The sequence below is a fragment of the Thermobia domestica genome, chromosome 11, assembly GCF_964235325.1.
Source record: "Thermobia domestica chromosome 11, izTheDome1.hap1.1, whole genome shotgun sequence".
NCBI classification, from domain to species: domain Eukaryota; kingdom Metazoa; phylum Arthropoda; class Insecta; order Zygentoma; family Lepismatidae; genus Thermobia; species Thermobia domestica.
The window spans coordinates 122,225,330-122,244,082 of NC_137464.1; the positions used below are offsets into that span (position 1 = coordinate 122,225,330).

The 18,753-nt window shown below is 34.4% G+C and overlaps 1 protein-coding gene across 1 annotated transcript; it reads left to right on the forward strand.

The window, feature by feature from the left end:
• Window positions 1-1,138: 1,138 nt before the first annotated feature.
• On the forward strand, window positions 1,139-1,825 carry LOC145665262 (uncharacterized). The gene has a single exon (XM_081732554.1). The coding sequence runs from the start codon at window positions 1,139-1,141 to the stop codon at window positions 1,823-1,825; it is 687 nt and encodes a 228-aa protein (XP_081588680.1).
• Window positions 1,826-18,753: the final 16,928 nt, after the last annotated feature.

Consider the following 18,753-nt stretch of genomic DNA (forward strand, 5'->3'; position numbering starts at 1 on the left):
CAACCGAAAGAGATCTCAATGGCAAAGCTTTCAATACGTATATAAAACAAATATTGCTATATTTTGTAATATAAAAAGAAATGTACCTAATAAGCTAGTCCTACCCTAAGTATCATAGGTTTGTGTATCGTTGTTTCAGACTTATACAGATTTCGAGTAGTATTCCATAAATTCAGGGAAATTCTCTAAATCAACTTTTAATATAAATTTAGACACTCTTGTTGGGATCCTAGTGTCAGGCACTTGCGCGAAGAATACTTCGAAAAATCGCACATGTCCTAGGTTATAATATGTGTTTTAAGTTCTGTTGAAAAATGATCAGTAGTTATGGAGATTATGTGCTCATCAGTACGCGTGCTGATCGGTATAGTCCGATTTTCGTGCACATCTCCACGGTATTTTTATCTTCGAATCTCATCGTGCTCATCCTCACGCTACCAGCTGTCAAGTGCAGACACCTGGCTTCGTGCCTTGGGGGTGGGGGTGGAAGCTATGTTTCATCTCGAAGTTCCCAGAGGCCAGGTGTGCACACCTGATCTGTGGCCTTGCTGTTGGGGTGGGGGTGAAGAAAACTATAAAAGGCCAAAACATGATACTGGGATTACAGTACCACATTGATCTGCAATGGAGTTCACAAGGACCGCTACGGGCAAAGAACTGTTACTGCATGAAGGATATCAGTATCATTTTCAGAGGAAGAATAGAGATTCTACAACATCGGTAGGTGAAAATCGTTAATATTTCCATAAGCCAATTTTGAATTACATTTATTTTGGAAAACTTTATTAACCAAATCCATATGTATTATTATTATTATTATTATTATTATTATTATTATTATTATTATTATTAGTAGTAGTAGTAGTAGTAGTAGTAGTAGTAGTAGTGTTATTTGGTACATTTATGAAGTAAAACGTAATTAATCAAATATGGATCTTTCTTTCAGTTGTGTGTGAGGAGAAGGACTTCGAACTGTTCTGGCAAAGTGAAGTTGGTGGAGGAAACAGCAGTTGTTGAGAGATATAACACATGTATATCAGACATCGGGGCTTGCGAGATAAGAAAATGACTCGCAAATTGCAAGAGAAGAGCAGAGGAAAAAATATTTACACCGGTAAGTCAGATCTTCAAAGACGAAATGACAGTACCAGTAAACCAAGGTTTAGATTTGGTGACAGAAATTCCAATATACAGCGACAAGAAAAGCTATTTGAACAAAGCAAGGAGAAAAGATCTCGGCTTGAAACAGGACACACCAACGTCTAGCAACATCTCCTTCCCTGATGATATTCTCCTATTTGAGGATGGATCCTCATTCTTGCAATACGACAGATTAGAAAAAGACAAAAGGATTCGGTGTTTCAGTTATGAGGGTTTAAGACGAGCACTGAAAAACAATGAGGAATCGTTCTTGGATGGAACTTTTAAGAGTTCCTGTAAACATTTTGCACAACTATATACCTTACATACTGATATTGGAAGTATACATGGCAATACATCGGTGGTGTTCGTTCTTTATGCATTGCTGCCCGACAAACGTGACGCCACGTACAGAAATCTGTTTCCATTCGTAAAATTATGGTGTAGAGCTAACCCAAAATTGCTGAAAGTCGACTTCGAAGCAGCAGCTGAGAATGCTCTGAAGACTGTATTCCCCGCTGCTCAGATCTCAGGGTGCAACTATCACTTTAACCATGTAATTTGGCGGAAGGGACATGCTCTCGGCATGGTTGAGGAGTACACAAAAAACAAAGATATACGCAAAACTGGGCGGATGTGTGCTTCTCTGGCACTTGTGCCTCTGGAATGCATTGATGATGGTTAGTTGTTCATCATGGAGGACTAGCCAACAGGAGAAAAGGTTGAGGCTTTCAATGAATATTTTATTGAACAATGACTGGAGAATTCTAACGTACCTAGAAAAATGTGGAACTGCAGTGGGCAAAGTTACAGGACGAACAACGTCGTTGAAGGATGGCATCATCGATTGAACAGCACCATATCAAGTAATTCACCGCATCTCTTCTCGCTTATAAAGGTGTTGAAAGCAGATGCCACGTCCAGTTTCCATGCCCTTAACAGAAGGAAGTGTTTGGCAACAGCCAGAAGAGGAGAAGGTTGACATATATGAAGCTGGATGACAGGATAAATCAAATACTGGAAAATTTTGGAGAAGATGCTGACCTGAAGAGATGTCTCAGGAGATTGAGGTACGTGCATATACTCGAGTAGGCTAGATATTGTAATGTGTAAATATTCATAAGTTTGTAGCCATTTATTATTTTCGACGAGGTGCAGTTAGTACGGATATACTCGACAAGGCTCCTATCGGAGCCGCCTAGGGGTCAGGATCGAAGTAATTATGTAGTTATTGCTTTTTTCCATGCTCTTGAGCGGCATGTTATAGGTCGTCTAGACGCATCCACATATATTTTTATATGTTTTGCATAAGTTTGTATCCAAACTAAATTTTGTAGCTGTGAAGTATTGCTTGAATATGCGTAACTTTGTACTGATATGATTTAATTTTAATATTTCATGTTTGTAGCCCATTGTAGGTAGTTATTAAGATTTGCATGAATGTGCGTAATGTTGTACTGGTTTTGTTTTATTTTCATATTTTATAAGTTTGTAGCCAGTTTCTTATAGTCAGTTCCCTTTTCTATATAATGTGCCGGTGCTGTGCCATCAGTTGTAGCTCAGAATACTTATTAAATGAATGCAACCAAATGGGGATGAACTGATGTACAACACGGTACTTAACTGTAAAATTGTGGTTGAATTTAAATAAAATTCAAATGTTTCTAATTTTGATAAATGACTAGTTGTGGGAAACAGGTGTGAGAGGGAAAGGATATAATTAAAAAATAAAGGGAAAGCACTAGCCTGATAATTCCAACGAGGCTGGCGTCATCCTGGTCATCTGGAACGATGAAGGGTTTGCCCTGGAGGAACCTGCATGTTCTGGTATTAGCCAACAACTGGAACTCAATCCTGGTGGACTGCTAGGGGCGTCGAACTTTCTCTGTGATACGTCTCTGCGATAATATTCTTCTTCACCTTCATTCCACTACTCTTCTGACAAACTCAAAAGTGTCTGTGGCGATGAACCAGCAGAATGATATTCTTTGGACATGGAGTCGGTCGTCCCCCAATGGTGGAATCTGCTTGCCTCCGATGATTCTGCACCTTCCTCAACTTCGTGGCGAATACCCCTTGTTGATGTGTCCTCCTTGGTTTTGTGTGGCTGCAGCATGATGACTTTGGAGTTCAATGAATCGGGAAGCATCAGGCTATGCTTGAAGGTATTCGGAAAGGCAATGAGGAAACTAGTCGAGTTTATTAACAAATATGTGTTTACAGAGGCTGTGTGAGAATGTACAATCTTGATCAAAGTTTTTATTCCTTTAGATTTTCAAGAGTTCATGATTCTGTCGTTGATAATGCAATTTAATAAAATAATTGAATTTAGCGAATTAAGTTAAGAGTTTACACAATTATCACATGGTCACTTCACATCTAATACACAGCTACTTCACAATAAACAGGTTTCCACCCCTCTGCGCATCTCGCCTCAGGGAGCGTGCGGAATAGCACTATAATAAATAAAGATAAAAATACCGTGCCTATGTGCACGAAAATCGTACTGTGCGGATGTGCAGCACACAGTTGTGAAGATATAGTTGGTTTTCGATCCAAAGACAGAGTAATTTTGCATATATATATATATATATATATATATATATATATATATATATATATATATATATATATATAATTTTTGCTATGATAAGCTTTTGATCGATATCATTCTATGGGAAGCTTTAGTAGTAACACAGCATTTAATATAAATATAAACTAATTTTGTGATAATATTATCAGTGAAGTTCTTTATAGAAAAATGGAAGTTTTTTTCATGCGGAGCGAAGTTAAATCCTTCTTGAGCAAACACTATCCAACATATTCACATGTTGGTAGCTTTGCCATTGAGAACTCTTTCAGTAAAAAAATCTTTTCAACTTAAGCTTTGATGTATTCAACATTCTGGTCGAGGAAGAACTTCTTATTTAATTATGTGATTGTGATTAAACTGTAGGTCCTGAGTTCCTTGCTGAAAACCGAAACGTTCAGACACGTCTTGTTATTATTGGTCAACCACTACAAACAAGGGTACATTGAAAATCACAAAACAAAGAATTTGGTAAGTCTAGAAATTAGGGATGCACGCGAGACGCGAGAAGTCTCGTCTCGTCTCGCGTCTCGTCTCGCATTTGCGAGACGAGACACGAGACGAGACTGAAATTTTATGCGAGACGCGAGACGAGACTAAACCATGCGAGACGAGACGCGAGACGAGACTTAGTTAAGTCTCGCACGAGAAGTCTCGCGAGACTTCTCGCAGTCTCGCAACATTTATGAATTACATGTAATTATATATTTAGTGATTTTACATTTATTGAATTTTCTAAGTTGAGCATTAATGCCTCCAGGAACAAAAAAGTGATTGGGACAATAGACATTTTATGAGATTTATTATTATTCAAGGTTGATTTTCAGAATTAAAGCCTTCTTTAGTTTCTAAACATCATTAAAAAAAAAGCTTTGTAAATTGGAAATTTATTACAGCATCGATTTAGGACTTTATTTTGCGACACAAACACATACACGCGGGCGCGCACGAATACATGAACTTCTGTTTTTTAGTCTGAAAAGCAAATAAGACTCCCTATTACTGCAAAACGTGATATTTCCGTTGTTTCTGTCTTTTTCACATTACTACTAGCGATTTATGTTGGGGAATGGCGGGGAAATCCCCTCTCGTCAAAGTTTATCCCGGGTCCGTCTCGCATAAATAACATGATATTTTTACATGGAATAAGTATTTTCTTTCTATATATTTATCAAAAACATCCCCCTCTAATTCGGGAGTTTAATTCAAACACTGGTTTGGTAGGATGGCACTATAGGTTTGATGCGAGATGATATGAATGGCCTTATATCTGTGAGTAATTTTATTTTCTAGATCTGGCAACACTATATAAGTTGAAAGCGAAAGTTTATAAAATGCGATAATGCAACATTGCTACAAGCGCGAACGAACCAAAAGAATTGGGTCGTATTGTGTTGTGAGGAGTTCTTTTGCTGTCTACAAGCGCTTTTGGTGGTATAAAAACATCTTTATAATGGAAAATCACCCTTGAAGGAAACGACCAAAACGTGTAAATGTTGATAGTGGCGACGATATTTTAGAAGAGCCAAATATTACTGGAGACCTCTAAGCTGGAAAACAATGTTGGATCAAGCAACAATTTATGCTGTAAATTATGCTATTAACCATTTGGGGATCCCATGGTACAATCTGTACCATACGGGGTGTTTCATGGTACATTGCGTTATAACTCTCTTATTTGAGCTTTTTCGACCGTTTTTGTTTTGTTTCTGTTTTTCAAGTCCAGAGACATTGTAGAAGACCTTACGTATGGTTTCACACCTTCCTGCGTCGAGACATAGGAGGTGATGACATCATAATTCTAAAATATATATTTTCTTTTAATATTGCCGATCTATGTTCATTATTCTTTGGCGGGCTTATTTTTACACGTAGAAGATTGAAATTTTGCACAAACATTCAGTACACCGAGTAGTATTTACCAGATTTTTTTTCAGATTTCTGCGTTAAAACAGGGGGGGATCCAGAGGGGTAAAAAGTTGAAAAAAGGGATATTTTACCAAAAAATCCCTTTCTTCGCGATTTTCCCACCTTAAATACATGATGGAGACAAGTGAATGGTACCGCCTGAAAGGCAGTTCTATTCTGAAGAGAATGATGTGCGACACATGAACCTAGGGTAATTAGGGAAGTGTCAGGGAATTTTTATGAAAATATACTTCTGTATAGGGGAATTTTGGACATTTTCGGTATTATTTTTTGCGGGCTTATTTTTGAACCTAGAAGATTGAAATTGTACACAAACATTCAGTCCACCGAGGAGTATTTACGAGATTTTCTTCGTACTTCTGTGTTGAAACATGGGGGTACAAAGAGGCTGAACGTTGAAAAAGAAAAATTTTTACAAAAAATCCCTTTCACGGGATTTTCTCGCCTTAGATACATGCTGGAGACAAGTGAATGGTACAGCCTGAAAGGCAGTTCTATTCTGAAGAGAATGATGTGCAAACCATGATCCTAGGGTAATTAGGGATGTCTCAGGGAATGTTTGAAAATTTCCCTCTGTATATGGGACATTGTCAGTATATATTTTTTTGGCGGGCTTACTTTTGCACCTGGAAAATTGGAATTGTGCATAAACATTCTTCCCACCTACTAGTATTTATAAGATTTTTTCAGATCTCTGCGTTAAAACAGGGGGGTCCTGAGGGGCTAAAATTTGAAAAAAGGGATATTTAGACCCAAAAATCCCTTTTTCGGGATTTTCCCGCCTTAGATACACGATGGAGACATGTGAGTCATACCGCCTGAAAGGCAGTTCTAAGCTGAAGAGAATGATGGGCGAAACATGACCCTAGGGTAATTAGGGATGTCTCAGGAAATTTTTTTACCTGAGATCATGGTGTTTTACGGTAATTTGGGGCATGGTGAGAATTCCTGATAAAATTTCTTCCGGCCTTAATATTCAAGATAGAAACTTGAAATTTGGCACACGCATTTAGTGTACTAAGTACTATTTATCAGATTTTTTTTAGGTGCGTACGTTCACACAGGGCCGCTCCACAGAGGCCCAAAGTGCGAGAAAAAATTCCCTCCGTAATTTTCCATTTGACATCATTTTCCCCGCTCCTGGTATATGGTATGAGCATACAAGTGGTACCACTTGAAAGCACGCTTCATTCTGAAGAGAATGAGGTATGAAGCATGATCCTAGGATAAATAGTGACGATGCAGTAGCTGCTTGACTGAAAGTCTAAAATATAGCCCAAAAAGCCGGGTACCGGAAAGGGTTAATTTGACGAAAATTAATGGTCCAGAAATCAAATTCCAGCACAACTTTTCTTTTAATTTGGAGCGGAGGGGGACACAAGTTCGGATACCATGTTGAACTTTAGGTTCCTTCTCCTTAGGATGTTATGAATATTCATCCCATGGAAAGCAGTGGCATACCACCAAGGATTCAGCTTGCCAAGGGACTTTTAGGTCAAATACCTGTTTTCGGACAGAATATCACATCATCATTCATTAACAGCCATAGAATAACACATTGCAAAATTTTGACCAGAATATATGCGAGACCATGCGAGAAAGTCTCGCGCGAGACGCGAGACGAGACTCAAAATTTTATGCGAGACGCGAGACGAGACTTCACGTTTGCGAGACGAGACGAGACCAACATTTGAGGCTGCGAGACGAGACAAGACTTTTCCATTTCTCGTCTCGTCTCGTCTCGCGTGCATCCCTACTAGAAATCAAGTGCTAACAGAAAGTCAGCTTATACTATATACTATAAATGTAGAGAATCCACCTGCATTTTAAACCCTACACGACTACAAATCTTCCAAATGAATGAAATCAAATCTGGAACATACCTACAACTTGATTGTCAAATATGTGTCCAACAATGCCTGCCCGAACAAGTTTGTGCCAGCACAGACTTTTTGCACATGAGCGTGACACAGGCAGGAGAGATGAGAAGGGGAAAGGAAGGTGGTTAGATGAACTTGGCAGTTGTGGGAGTCTCTTTTCAATGCAGCTAAGAGGTATATATATATATATATATATATATATATATATATATATATATATATATATATATATATATATATATATATATATGTCGTTTCAGTAATGATGAGGACCACGATTTGACGAATTAAAAACGGGAAAGCGTAAACAATTTTTAAAGAAGGTTTCTGGTCCCTCCTGCGTAAATTTTCAATCTTTGAGGCCTTTGAGAAGACAAAAATATTAACTCACAGATCCCAAAATTTAAATCGTTAATAGGCCAACCTTCTCTTAGTATTTGATTTCTAGAAAGTTACCAAATTCTTTGTTTTGTGATTTTCATTCTACTCTTATTTGTAGTTGTTGACCAATGAAAATGAGGGGCGTTTGAACATTTCGGTTTCCATCAATGAATTCAGCACCAACAATTTAACCAAAATCACTTAATTGTATTAGAAGGATAGAAACAAATTTAAATTTGTTTTAGAATAATACTGGCTTATATAGAAGTATTTCTTTGTTTTATTATGCTTTTTTGGAAACCAAAATTACTCCGTAAAATTATTTCCTTTAAAGCTAAGTTCATCATATGCAGTGTTTTATTTTATATACGGATTGTATACCAATTGTATTCGTAACATTAATTTGCTTTGCAACCTAAAGAAAATCTAATCTTCAATATACTACATACAAATTGCTCAAGAGAAGGTTATTGCAATTAGAAATATGTTAAATGCAAATAGTTTCTTCTCCTCTTGGCTGCAAAATTGAAAGAATACAAATTGTAAGAATACAAATTAAATTTTTGCGTCATATGTATTACAAGAAATATAAAAGATCTTCATATGAAGAAAATATTTCTTATAATAATTTAGTTAATGAATTTACTTGTGATACATTAGAATTAAGGAGAGAAATAACAGATCATTTATTTTTGTATAAAATTGTAAATGGCCTTCTGGAATGTGATCAGTGTTTACAACTTGGTAACCATTCTACTGTAAGAAATCTAATTCAGTGTTTCATCAAAACTCACCACTTACAAATAATACGGTAATACATATAATCATAATCATTTAGACACGAGACATCGCTTCAAAAATACGCCAGAAATCGAGGAGAAAGCTACGACTGAGATAACATTAATACTGTGGTCTATGAAATGGCACTGATTTCAGTAATGGCCGCAAGACTCTTAGTTACAAATAGAAAGCTATCATAGTTCCTTTCTCATACATATAACTGGATTCTTCTAAGGTGTATTACGACTGATGTAAAGCAAGAAAAAAATGAAATGAAATCCTTAGGTTTTACGTCCCACGCTTATGCCGGTTAGGCTAAAGGAGACGGTGATAATGAGGAATGAATGAAATGATGGAATGAAGAAAGTGGGAGGAATCGGGGGAATCCCGAGAAAACCCACGAGCACGGTGTTTGTCCACCATAAAGTCCACACGGCGCCTGGGACCCCAAGCATCGGAGGTGAACGCTCTACCACTGAGCCACCTGTAAAGCAAGATTATTTATCTTTAAACCGTAATTTAGATTTCTTCTACCAATTTCTCAAAACTACTAGTCGTATAGTACTAGGATCAAACTTTTAAAAATTATATACTTTATAAAGCACATACCATAAAATCGTGACAAATTAGTGGTATTAGTAGTAGTACTTAGAAATAACTTCTACAACTATTCTAGCTTTTATATATCATGACATTTTGCGACTTGCTAAAACTATATTACACGACTAGTAATTTTGACAAATATGCCCAAGATATTAAGGGTGTTGTTTTAAATAATCGAACTATGACCACTATTATTCAGTTACCACTAGTTCACTCGTGCCTAATCGGTTAGCGTACACGTGGGAGATCCGAGTTCGAGTCTTGGATGGAGCTCTTATGGTTTGAATTCCACATTAAGCTGTAGGTTCATGTCTCATAAAGCCTTGCTACTGAAAGAGACGCAACACTCAAATCAAAACAAATGAAAATCTTCACATACACACGTTGACGTTTTCAGTTAGAGAATAATACACTTCAATTCGAGACGCACACCCAATCGCTTAAGAACACAAAGTTCCTTACTTGCTTTTAATTGTTTTTTCTCTCTGTATGTATTGTAATCCATGAATGGTTGTCACACTGCAATATTCGTAGACTCTGAAGACAATCCTTTTGGTCACCTTATTAATCCCTGGCATCAATCTGCTGCAATACTTGTACCTATTTTAGGAGAATATTTATTATTATAAAACAAAATTTCTCTTCTTAAATTAATCAAATGCAAAGCACATCTCAAACTATTCATGTCATTCTGGTGACAAAGGATTTGGTTTATTCTGCACATATAATTTGGTCAAGTATATGTTGTGTTATCGTTCCTCTACTACCAGTAAGCACAAAATGTTCGAAGTATGACTTTGGTCATCTTACTCAAATCATATTCTTTCTTTCAGCAATTTTCTGCATCGCTTTTTCTTTATATGTTAAGGTGCTGACTTTCTTAATTTGTCTATGTCTTATTACAGGGAACTTATTCTCGAATTCTTTGCTACATTTTCCCCAATAAAACAGGTATAATTTTCTGAAATTAAAATAGATTTCTTCTTTCCAACAGAACTGTTCGTACTTAGGATCCCTTCATTAACACTGGCTTAAATTATCTATTTCCTAGTTTATTTATACCTTCCTACAATTCAATAGTGATCTACAAAATTGTTTTTCTTCTTTCACAAGCACCAAAGTTTCCAAATCGTAATGTCTTTTTCATTCTGAATTCAGAAATGTAATTAGACTATTTCCGTAAGGCAAAGTTTGTTGTGCTAGTTCTTGTTTACTCCTATACGCAAAATGGGCTGTTTTTCTTGAAACATACCATGTGTTCAGAGCCCCATAACACAGCTTATTACCGAAGAACGATGATTTAGGTGTCAGATTATTGTGGAAGAATAAATATTGTACCTAATATGGAGTGTACTCTCATTGAATCCATAGGGACGTGGGGATCATTGAATTTGGTCAAATATTGGGGAAATCGTATATTTTTAATTGCGAATTTCACCTTTACAACGGATGACAGCATTATAATGTTAAACAGCTTATGGAACATACATGTCATATAAGTATTCGATTTTCTGAAGGTGTTCTTGTTGTACAGTACAGAAAAAAGAAATAAAAAGTAAGTATAGTTGTTTCTTATTTAGGACGTTGTAAATAATGAATTTCATCTATATTTAGACTTCGGGATGTGTCTTCATCTTCCAGCAAAACTCTGCCAAAATCATGGACTCCGTATCTTAGTACCTCTTTTCAAATTGTAGAATTTTGCTGATGGAATGGCTCGCTGCGTTTATCGCTTACTGAGAAAAGATTTTCCGGGAAAAATCTAAGTGAAAGTTTAAGAAGTTCATTTTAAAGACATATTATATCGTATAACTTGGTACTAATTCACAAGATCCTTCACTATTTCTCGATAGTTGTCTGCTTTTTAATTTCCAAGAAGACTATGATAGATACCTACGAAGGCTTTTCACACTTTGCCTGCCAGGGGATTCAAAAGTTCTATAATATTGACATAATCCAATAATCATGTGATTTGTTGCACAATAGATATTAGATTCTTCAGTTTTACATCACTAAATTTGGGAAATTTAAATTTCAAATATATAAATGCAGGATTTATTTATCAAGTGCTTTAACAAAAAAGCACAATTTGATTTGCAGAGGTGGCAAGTACACTCATTCTGGATTCAGCAATGGGATATGAGCACTTTTTCCTCCCAGGAGTATTAGTTTGCATTTATGCTATTGCTTCTTAACCTAGAAAGCTTTCCTATTTCTGCTGTCCCATTCACATAAAAAACAACAGAATTTGGTATGTCCAAGTTGCAAGTCAAGTAGTAAAGCTATGACATGGAGTTTATCTAACAACAATTTCATATTTTTGTATGCCTCTTTCATCTCAGCTGCATGGCTCACAACTATTATGCTGAAGTACCGTTTTCAAACTAATTTTCAAAGACTCTATGGACACCCACCATTCATGTGTATAGTGTTGATATCCAAGAGTCTCCAGAACTGCACTAACATTATTAGAAAATACTACACCATATTCTGTCTGGAAATAGTCTTTAAAATCAGTATTGTGACTACGATACATACATATTCTTGTATCATTGTGTAATAAATTCCAACCTTTGAGAATCGAACCTAAAAGTTTGACTTATTGTTTAGACAACTATAAATCCAGAGCGAGATCGTTGAGATCTGTTTGAGTTAGTAGGTGGGGTTCTGATCAAGAAGTATCAAATGTATTGACACTTCTATCTTTCCATTCTTCCACAATATACACTTAAATTTTGAACACTTTGGAACAGGATACTGGTCACTATGTAATACAAGCCTCATAGCAGATGGCAAAATTGGATATTTAATTTTATATGTAGTTCCTTTTATGTGCGTTATACAGTATAAATAAACAATCCATTGGAAGGATCGTTTTGTTCCTTCTAGAATGCGAGAATTGCAAAAGACATAAGACGTATGCAATCCTTCTACCCTTACACACAAAATATATTCGAAGTCCATGCTTAATCAAAACCACCATTCTTATAGCCAAAATAGAACCCGTAACATTTTTTTAAAACATGGCGTAAAATTTCGCCTCTGAAATTCAAAGGTTAGTTCACCACAAATGTATCACAAATTGTCCATATGATTCAATTACTTTCTCAGCTTTATGCAAGTATTTTTCACAACACAAGGAATGAAACAAAACGCACTCCACTTACACAGAAACGACACCTGATCGATTTACTTCACGATTAACACTGGCTGCCTGCTAAACACGTTTGAGTTTGATCCAGATTTTCAGTATTATCAAGCCTACACTAAAAAAGAACAATTTTTGCCGTTAGTTTCCACTGGTTTTATTGTACAACAAAGACACAGCAAATTGAATACCTATATAACAAGCGTATCCTATAAGTTGCCTAACTGTAATTTTGTTACCCGTTGTTAAGGTTTTGTGGAGGAGCGGGGATTGTGTGCTTGACAATATACAATTTCCACACTATTTTACCGACATTCAATGACCTATCCCATCTGCCTATGGAGTCAATTAGGACAAACCCCATAACAGGTGAACGATTTATCCTTGTATATTATCTGACATTTAAATCAGCTTAATAAACAGTTGAGTTATGCTGCTTCAAACATACGCATATTTGAAGAAAATATGGTTTATTTCGCGTATGACATAAAAAGTTACTATCATCTCACAACGAAACTTTGACTGATAGAAAGATTCAGATTACATTTTTTTTTTAAATTTAGAGCGTGACCTCTATCATTTTTCTCAGCATTCACTTCTTTTGTGAAAAAATCATGTTCACCAGTGCAGTAACTATGAAGTCTTTATTGTAATAGCATTTATATTTTACATCCCTCAACATCTTTTTTTCAATTCTTAGTGTATAATGTCCCCATTATAGAGTTACTGTTGAATTAACATTCAGTTTTTACCATGGAAAATACACCTTCACAACTCATTTCTATATTGTTTAGAATACAGTACGGAAATGACGGCCTACTATATAATTTATATATAACTTAAAAGTGTGTTTTGCATTTATGTGTTCTTAATATTATTCATTGAAAGTTCATGAAGTTTTATTAAGTAACATAAAGAAGAAATTTTCACTTCATCCCCAAGTAAATAACAAGAAAACAGATTAAAAATTGCTTATCGTTTTTGTTTGCAGCAGGTAGTTAAATCATAAGACATCACATCCTAATAGTAGCGTCCCAAAATATATTGCCCTTATTGATCAATCCTCACGTCAAGCACTTACCAACTCTTTATTTAGATGCAATTTATATTCCAGTTTTAAATGAGGGGGATTATTCCGATTTCAGTATAAATATCAATGACACATTACAACATTTCTCTCTCTCTCTTTCTCTTCTATTGAAAACATAACCTTGAATCCCTCTTAGATTTTCTCCCGCACAGAAATAATAAGAAAAGTAACATGAAAGAGGAGGTAATTGCAACAATTGCGTGTGAGTAATGGTCGTACTGCAGAGTTATTAGGGTTCCTTAGCCAGTGTCGGCCTCAGGATATTTTCGAGGACAACATACTTGGAATTTATGTTCTAGCTTAGATAAAGAATATTAAATGAATCGACGCGATATTAATTCGAGTTTAATCTTCAGTGCTTTGTAGTTGGTTTCATTTCTGTGCTGTGTGGTCATGCTATATTTAATCATCGTTTGAGTTGGGTCCGTGGCCACTTGCGTCCCCTTTGTCCTTATATTAACAAAAGAATCGGATGAACATCTTAAATAATGCATTCATTAGAAAATGACAGAAAATACAAAATAACTTTAATAGAAGAATACCTCGAGAAATGATTGGGAATATTTTACTGATCATTAAAGAAAAAGAAATACACTTAAATTGACCTTTTACAAAAAAAAAAAAAATCTGGAGTTGAGTTGTGACCATTAATCGTAAATTTATTTCAACATTCCGATACAACTAACAATTCCCAGCTGTTTTTAAACTTAATTTTCCAGAAAATGGTAATCATTTCTGCAAGATAATGAGTCTTCAGGAAAATCTAAACACTCTATTTAATAGAAAAAATTCTACTCTTTCAAATGGGACCAGTTCATTTTCTTTCAAAAATGGGCGATTTTGAGAAAGTAATCACCATCCTAATGAAGGTGCCGGTTTGTTTGTCATTTTCTCAAGATAATGGCCATAGCAAATCCAGCGTGAACCTGCATATACATGTAGTACATGTATATTGAGTAGGTAGATAATTACAATAGTCCTAATGAAGAAAAGAGTTCATTATTAATTATGTCACTGAACACTATATAAGCGAATTTTAATTCAACTGGCCTGTATAAGGCTTTAATACGATTAGAGACTAATGCATTGATAAATCAAATGGTGACTACTGAACTCAATAAATCATTGTTAGTAAATCAATATGAAAAATAACACTACGTTGTTAGTGAATTCGAATTTTTAGGTCAAGAGCTATCTTTCCTTTTAAAATATTTAAGAGATAGCAAGTAACGCCAATGCATCAACTTTTTTAGTGCCTAAAATAACCTGTAATATAAATATAATTTAGTGACCATTTACTTTCTTACATAATGAAATACTGTATATTTATCGATGCTTATCTAGAAATACTGAATAAGTACGATCGTTAACATCAGTAGTAAGGGCGTCACCTTATCGCGCTCTTAGTTATCCAATTTAGGGGCACATGCAGCACAACGTTAGTGCTAATGAGTCAGCGGTAGTTTTTCCCGATTACTGTGTCGCCTATTGAAATTTTGCTAATGCTTACTCAGGAGCCATGCACGCTGGTGCGAATAAGACAGAAGTACCTTGGCCCGGCTAATGCGTTTGTATGACGTCAGTGAGTTGGGGTTTCGGAACAGAGGTTATGATTGTTTAATTGTTTCTTTAATGGGTATAAAATTATTAAAAACATGGTCTTTGATCTCTTTCTTGATGATTTATTACGTTATGTATTAGTACATGTTTATGAATGTTTTTTATTTCGTTCCCTTTTATGGCTAAATTTGGAGATTTTTATCCCCTTTGATGAGATATTATTATCCAATATCAATATATATTTGGACTAACGCTGGTGCGAATGAATTAGGGGTATTTGGTCCGAAATAATGTGTTCATATGACGTCACTGAACTGGGATTTTTAGTTTAGAGATTATGACTGTTTGATTCGTTTCTTTATGGGTATACAATTAGTAAAAACAAGGTCTTCGATCTCTTTCTTGATGATTTATTATATTATGAATTAGTATATAGTAATAGTATGAATCAGTATTAGTATTAATATAAAAATCGAAAACTGGGAGGAATATTTAACTTGTGGTTAAAGTATAGATTTCATTGATGGGACTTATGGGACTCGAATCACGAAATTTGAATGTCAAGAAGTATGTCCATGAAAGTATATATTTATTTGAGACGCATAAAAGAGGAGGAGGAGCGATCCCGGAACTGGCTAGTACCTCTTAAATAACAACAATAATTTATATCGTATTCGTTTGTAGGTTAAATAAAAATGTTGGAAATGTTTATAATGCTTCTTTGTGTATTGACTTTATGTTTATAAGCAAACGTCCACTATACCATGTTACACATGCTTACGTATTCGTTGTCAGTATCGTTGACATTCTTTTGTTATTGCAAATCGAACATATACGGTGTTTAATTGTCAAATAGTGTGTAATGATTTACTGTGAAAGGATTTCGTAATTAGCCAACTTTTTGTGGGTTAATTTGGCAGAACCAAAGTCATGGCCTTAAGAACTAATTTTAGTATTTAGTCACCTAAAATTGCTAAAGATATAATTGGGAAGGTTTATAATTTCTTGTATTCTCTTTATTACGTTATAGGCATGCACTGTCTAGATCTAGTGTCCGAAGGTCATGAGTTTCATTCTTGATGAGAGCTTATATGATTTTGATATTAACTTAAATTCTTATGATATTTGGGGTTTATGCTCTACATAGACCTTGGATGAGCTCTTCAAAGTAGAGTTTGCTGTCACTTTATTTATTGTAAATACAATAAGGGTAGGCGTACCTTAATGCACTTCTCTTAAGCTTTTGATAAGAGAGAACCACCGAAGCTATATGATACTTTAAGGTCACCTTTTTGGTCCTGGTGTAGGTTCGTGTGATTTAAATTTAGATTTAAATCTAAAATAACCTTGACGTTTTAGTTTAAATCATCATCTCAAAACATTTTAGTACGTGCCAAAAAATTTCACTGGGTGCAGAGAGAAAATTGATTCACGGTTATCCGTCAAACTTTATCCGGTTTTTAACTATTCGATTAACTAATAAACGGTTTTAACTATTCAATTAAATTTTGAGTCTTTACAAATTTCCAGTTACAAAGTTTGAGTCTTTACAAGTACAAAAGTAAAAAATTTCAAACTAAAATTTTTCGAACACAAAAGTTTCAAATAAAAAATATTCAAACTGAAATTTTCGAATTATAAACTTCAAACCAAAAATTTGGAATAACAAAAATTGAAATCAAAATTTTCGAATTCAAATTTTCAAACCGAAACAGTTCAAACTAAAATTTTCGGATTGAAAATTTCCAACCTAAAATTTTCGAAGAAATATTTCGAAACAAATTTTGAAAAAAAATTAAACCAGAATTTTCGAATAAGAAGGTTTCAAATCAAAAAATATTCAGACTGAAATTTCCTAATTAAAAACGTCAAACAAAATAATTGAAATAAAAATTTTCGAATTCAAATTTTCAAACTAAAAATATTCAAACTGAAATTTTTGAATGAAAAATTTTCAACCTAAACTTTAGAAACAAATTGTGAAAAACTAAACATTTCAAACCAAAGTTTTCGAACAATAAATGAAAAAGTTTTTCGAATTTTATTTTTTCACAACAATTTCAAGCTGAAATTTTCGAATTAAAAATTTTAAAGTCAAATTCTCGAAAATGTGAAATCAAAATTTTCGAATAAAACTTTCACACCAAAAGAAATTCAAAGCAAATTTTAGAATTAATAAAAATTGAAACTAAAATTTTAGAGCTAATAGAAATTGAAATCAAATTTTTTCAAATCAAAAAAATTGAAACTGAAATTTTCGAATTAAAAATTTCAATCTGTTTTAGAACTTGATATTTTCAAATCAAAATTTTGAACTAAAATTTTCGAACTAAAGATTTAAACGAAGTTTCGACCAAAAAATATAATTTCGAAATTTTCAAATTTAAATTTTTTGAAAAAATTTAAGCAGAGGTTTGAAAACTATCACATAATCAGATTACGCTTTAGAAATAAACGGTTTTCAAGAAATATGCGTTTCGACTACATTTATAATTTTAAAATTCAAAGTGTAAAATTAATATTTTTCAAGTTCGAACTGGAAGTTATATGTATGGAGGGATTGACCAATTCTTTTTGGCAAAGGTAACTCATCACCAATAAGTATCCTATACTCAAGTATTATAGTCAGAATGTTTATGAAAACCCTCATAAAATTAAAAAAATGGCAATGATCTGTTTGGTCATAACTCATTTCATAAGGCATAACCATTGTCATTTACGGATTGTAAATTTAAATGTTCTTGTAGAAAATATTCGGGACTAAGTTTTTGACACGATGAACCGTTTGGCAAGCCATAGCCGAATGGAGACATTGATATTGCTTGACATGAAATTTAATTAAGCTTTATCTCATTTGATAGCCTTAACTTACGATCAGTTTTAGTGAGATGTAACCTTTTATTTGTTTAAGATCAACGTCTATGTGATGAGCTAGATGGCCAGCCATAGCCTGACCGAGACATTGATATTGCTTGAAATGAAGTTTAATCAAGCTTTATCTCATTTGATACCCTTAACTTACAATCCATTTTAATGAACTGTAACCTTTTATTTGTTTAAGATCAACGTCATAATATAATAAATCATCAAAAAAGAGATTAAAAATCTTGTTTTAGTAATTTTATATTCATAAAGATACGAAGCAAGCAGTCATAACCTCCAAGCTAAAAATCCCAGTTCAGTGACGTCATACGAGCACATTAGCTCGGACCAAACACCTCTAATTCATTCGCACCAGCGTTGGTCCAAATATGTATCGATATTGGGTAATAACATCCAATCAAAGGGGATAAAAATCTCCAAATTTATGCCATAAAAGGGAACGAAATAAAAAGCATTTATATAAACCTGTACTAATTAATAACGTAATAAATCATTAAGAAAGAGATCAAAGACCATGATTTTAATAATTTTATACATATTAAAGAAACAATTAAACGATCATAAGCTCTGTTCCAAAAATCCAACTCACTGACGTGGTACAAACGCATTAGCCAGGCACTAACATGATGCTGCATGGGCCCCTAAATTGGATAACCAAGAATGCGATAAGGTGGCGTCATTACTACTACTACATCTTTCTGTTTAAAAATATACATTAGGACAAAAAAAAACAGAAATTACCTATTTAGAGTAAAAGAGACAGGTGAGT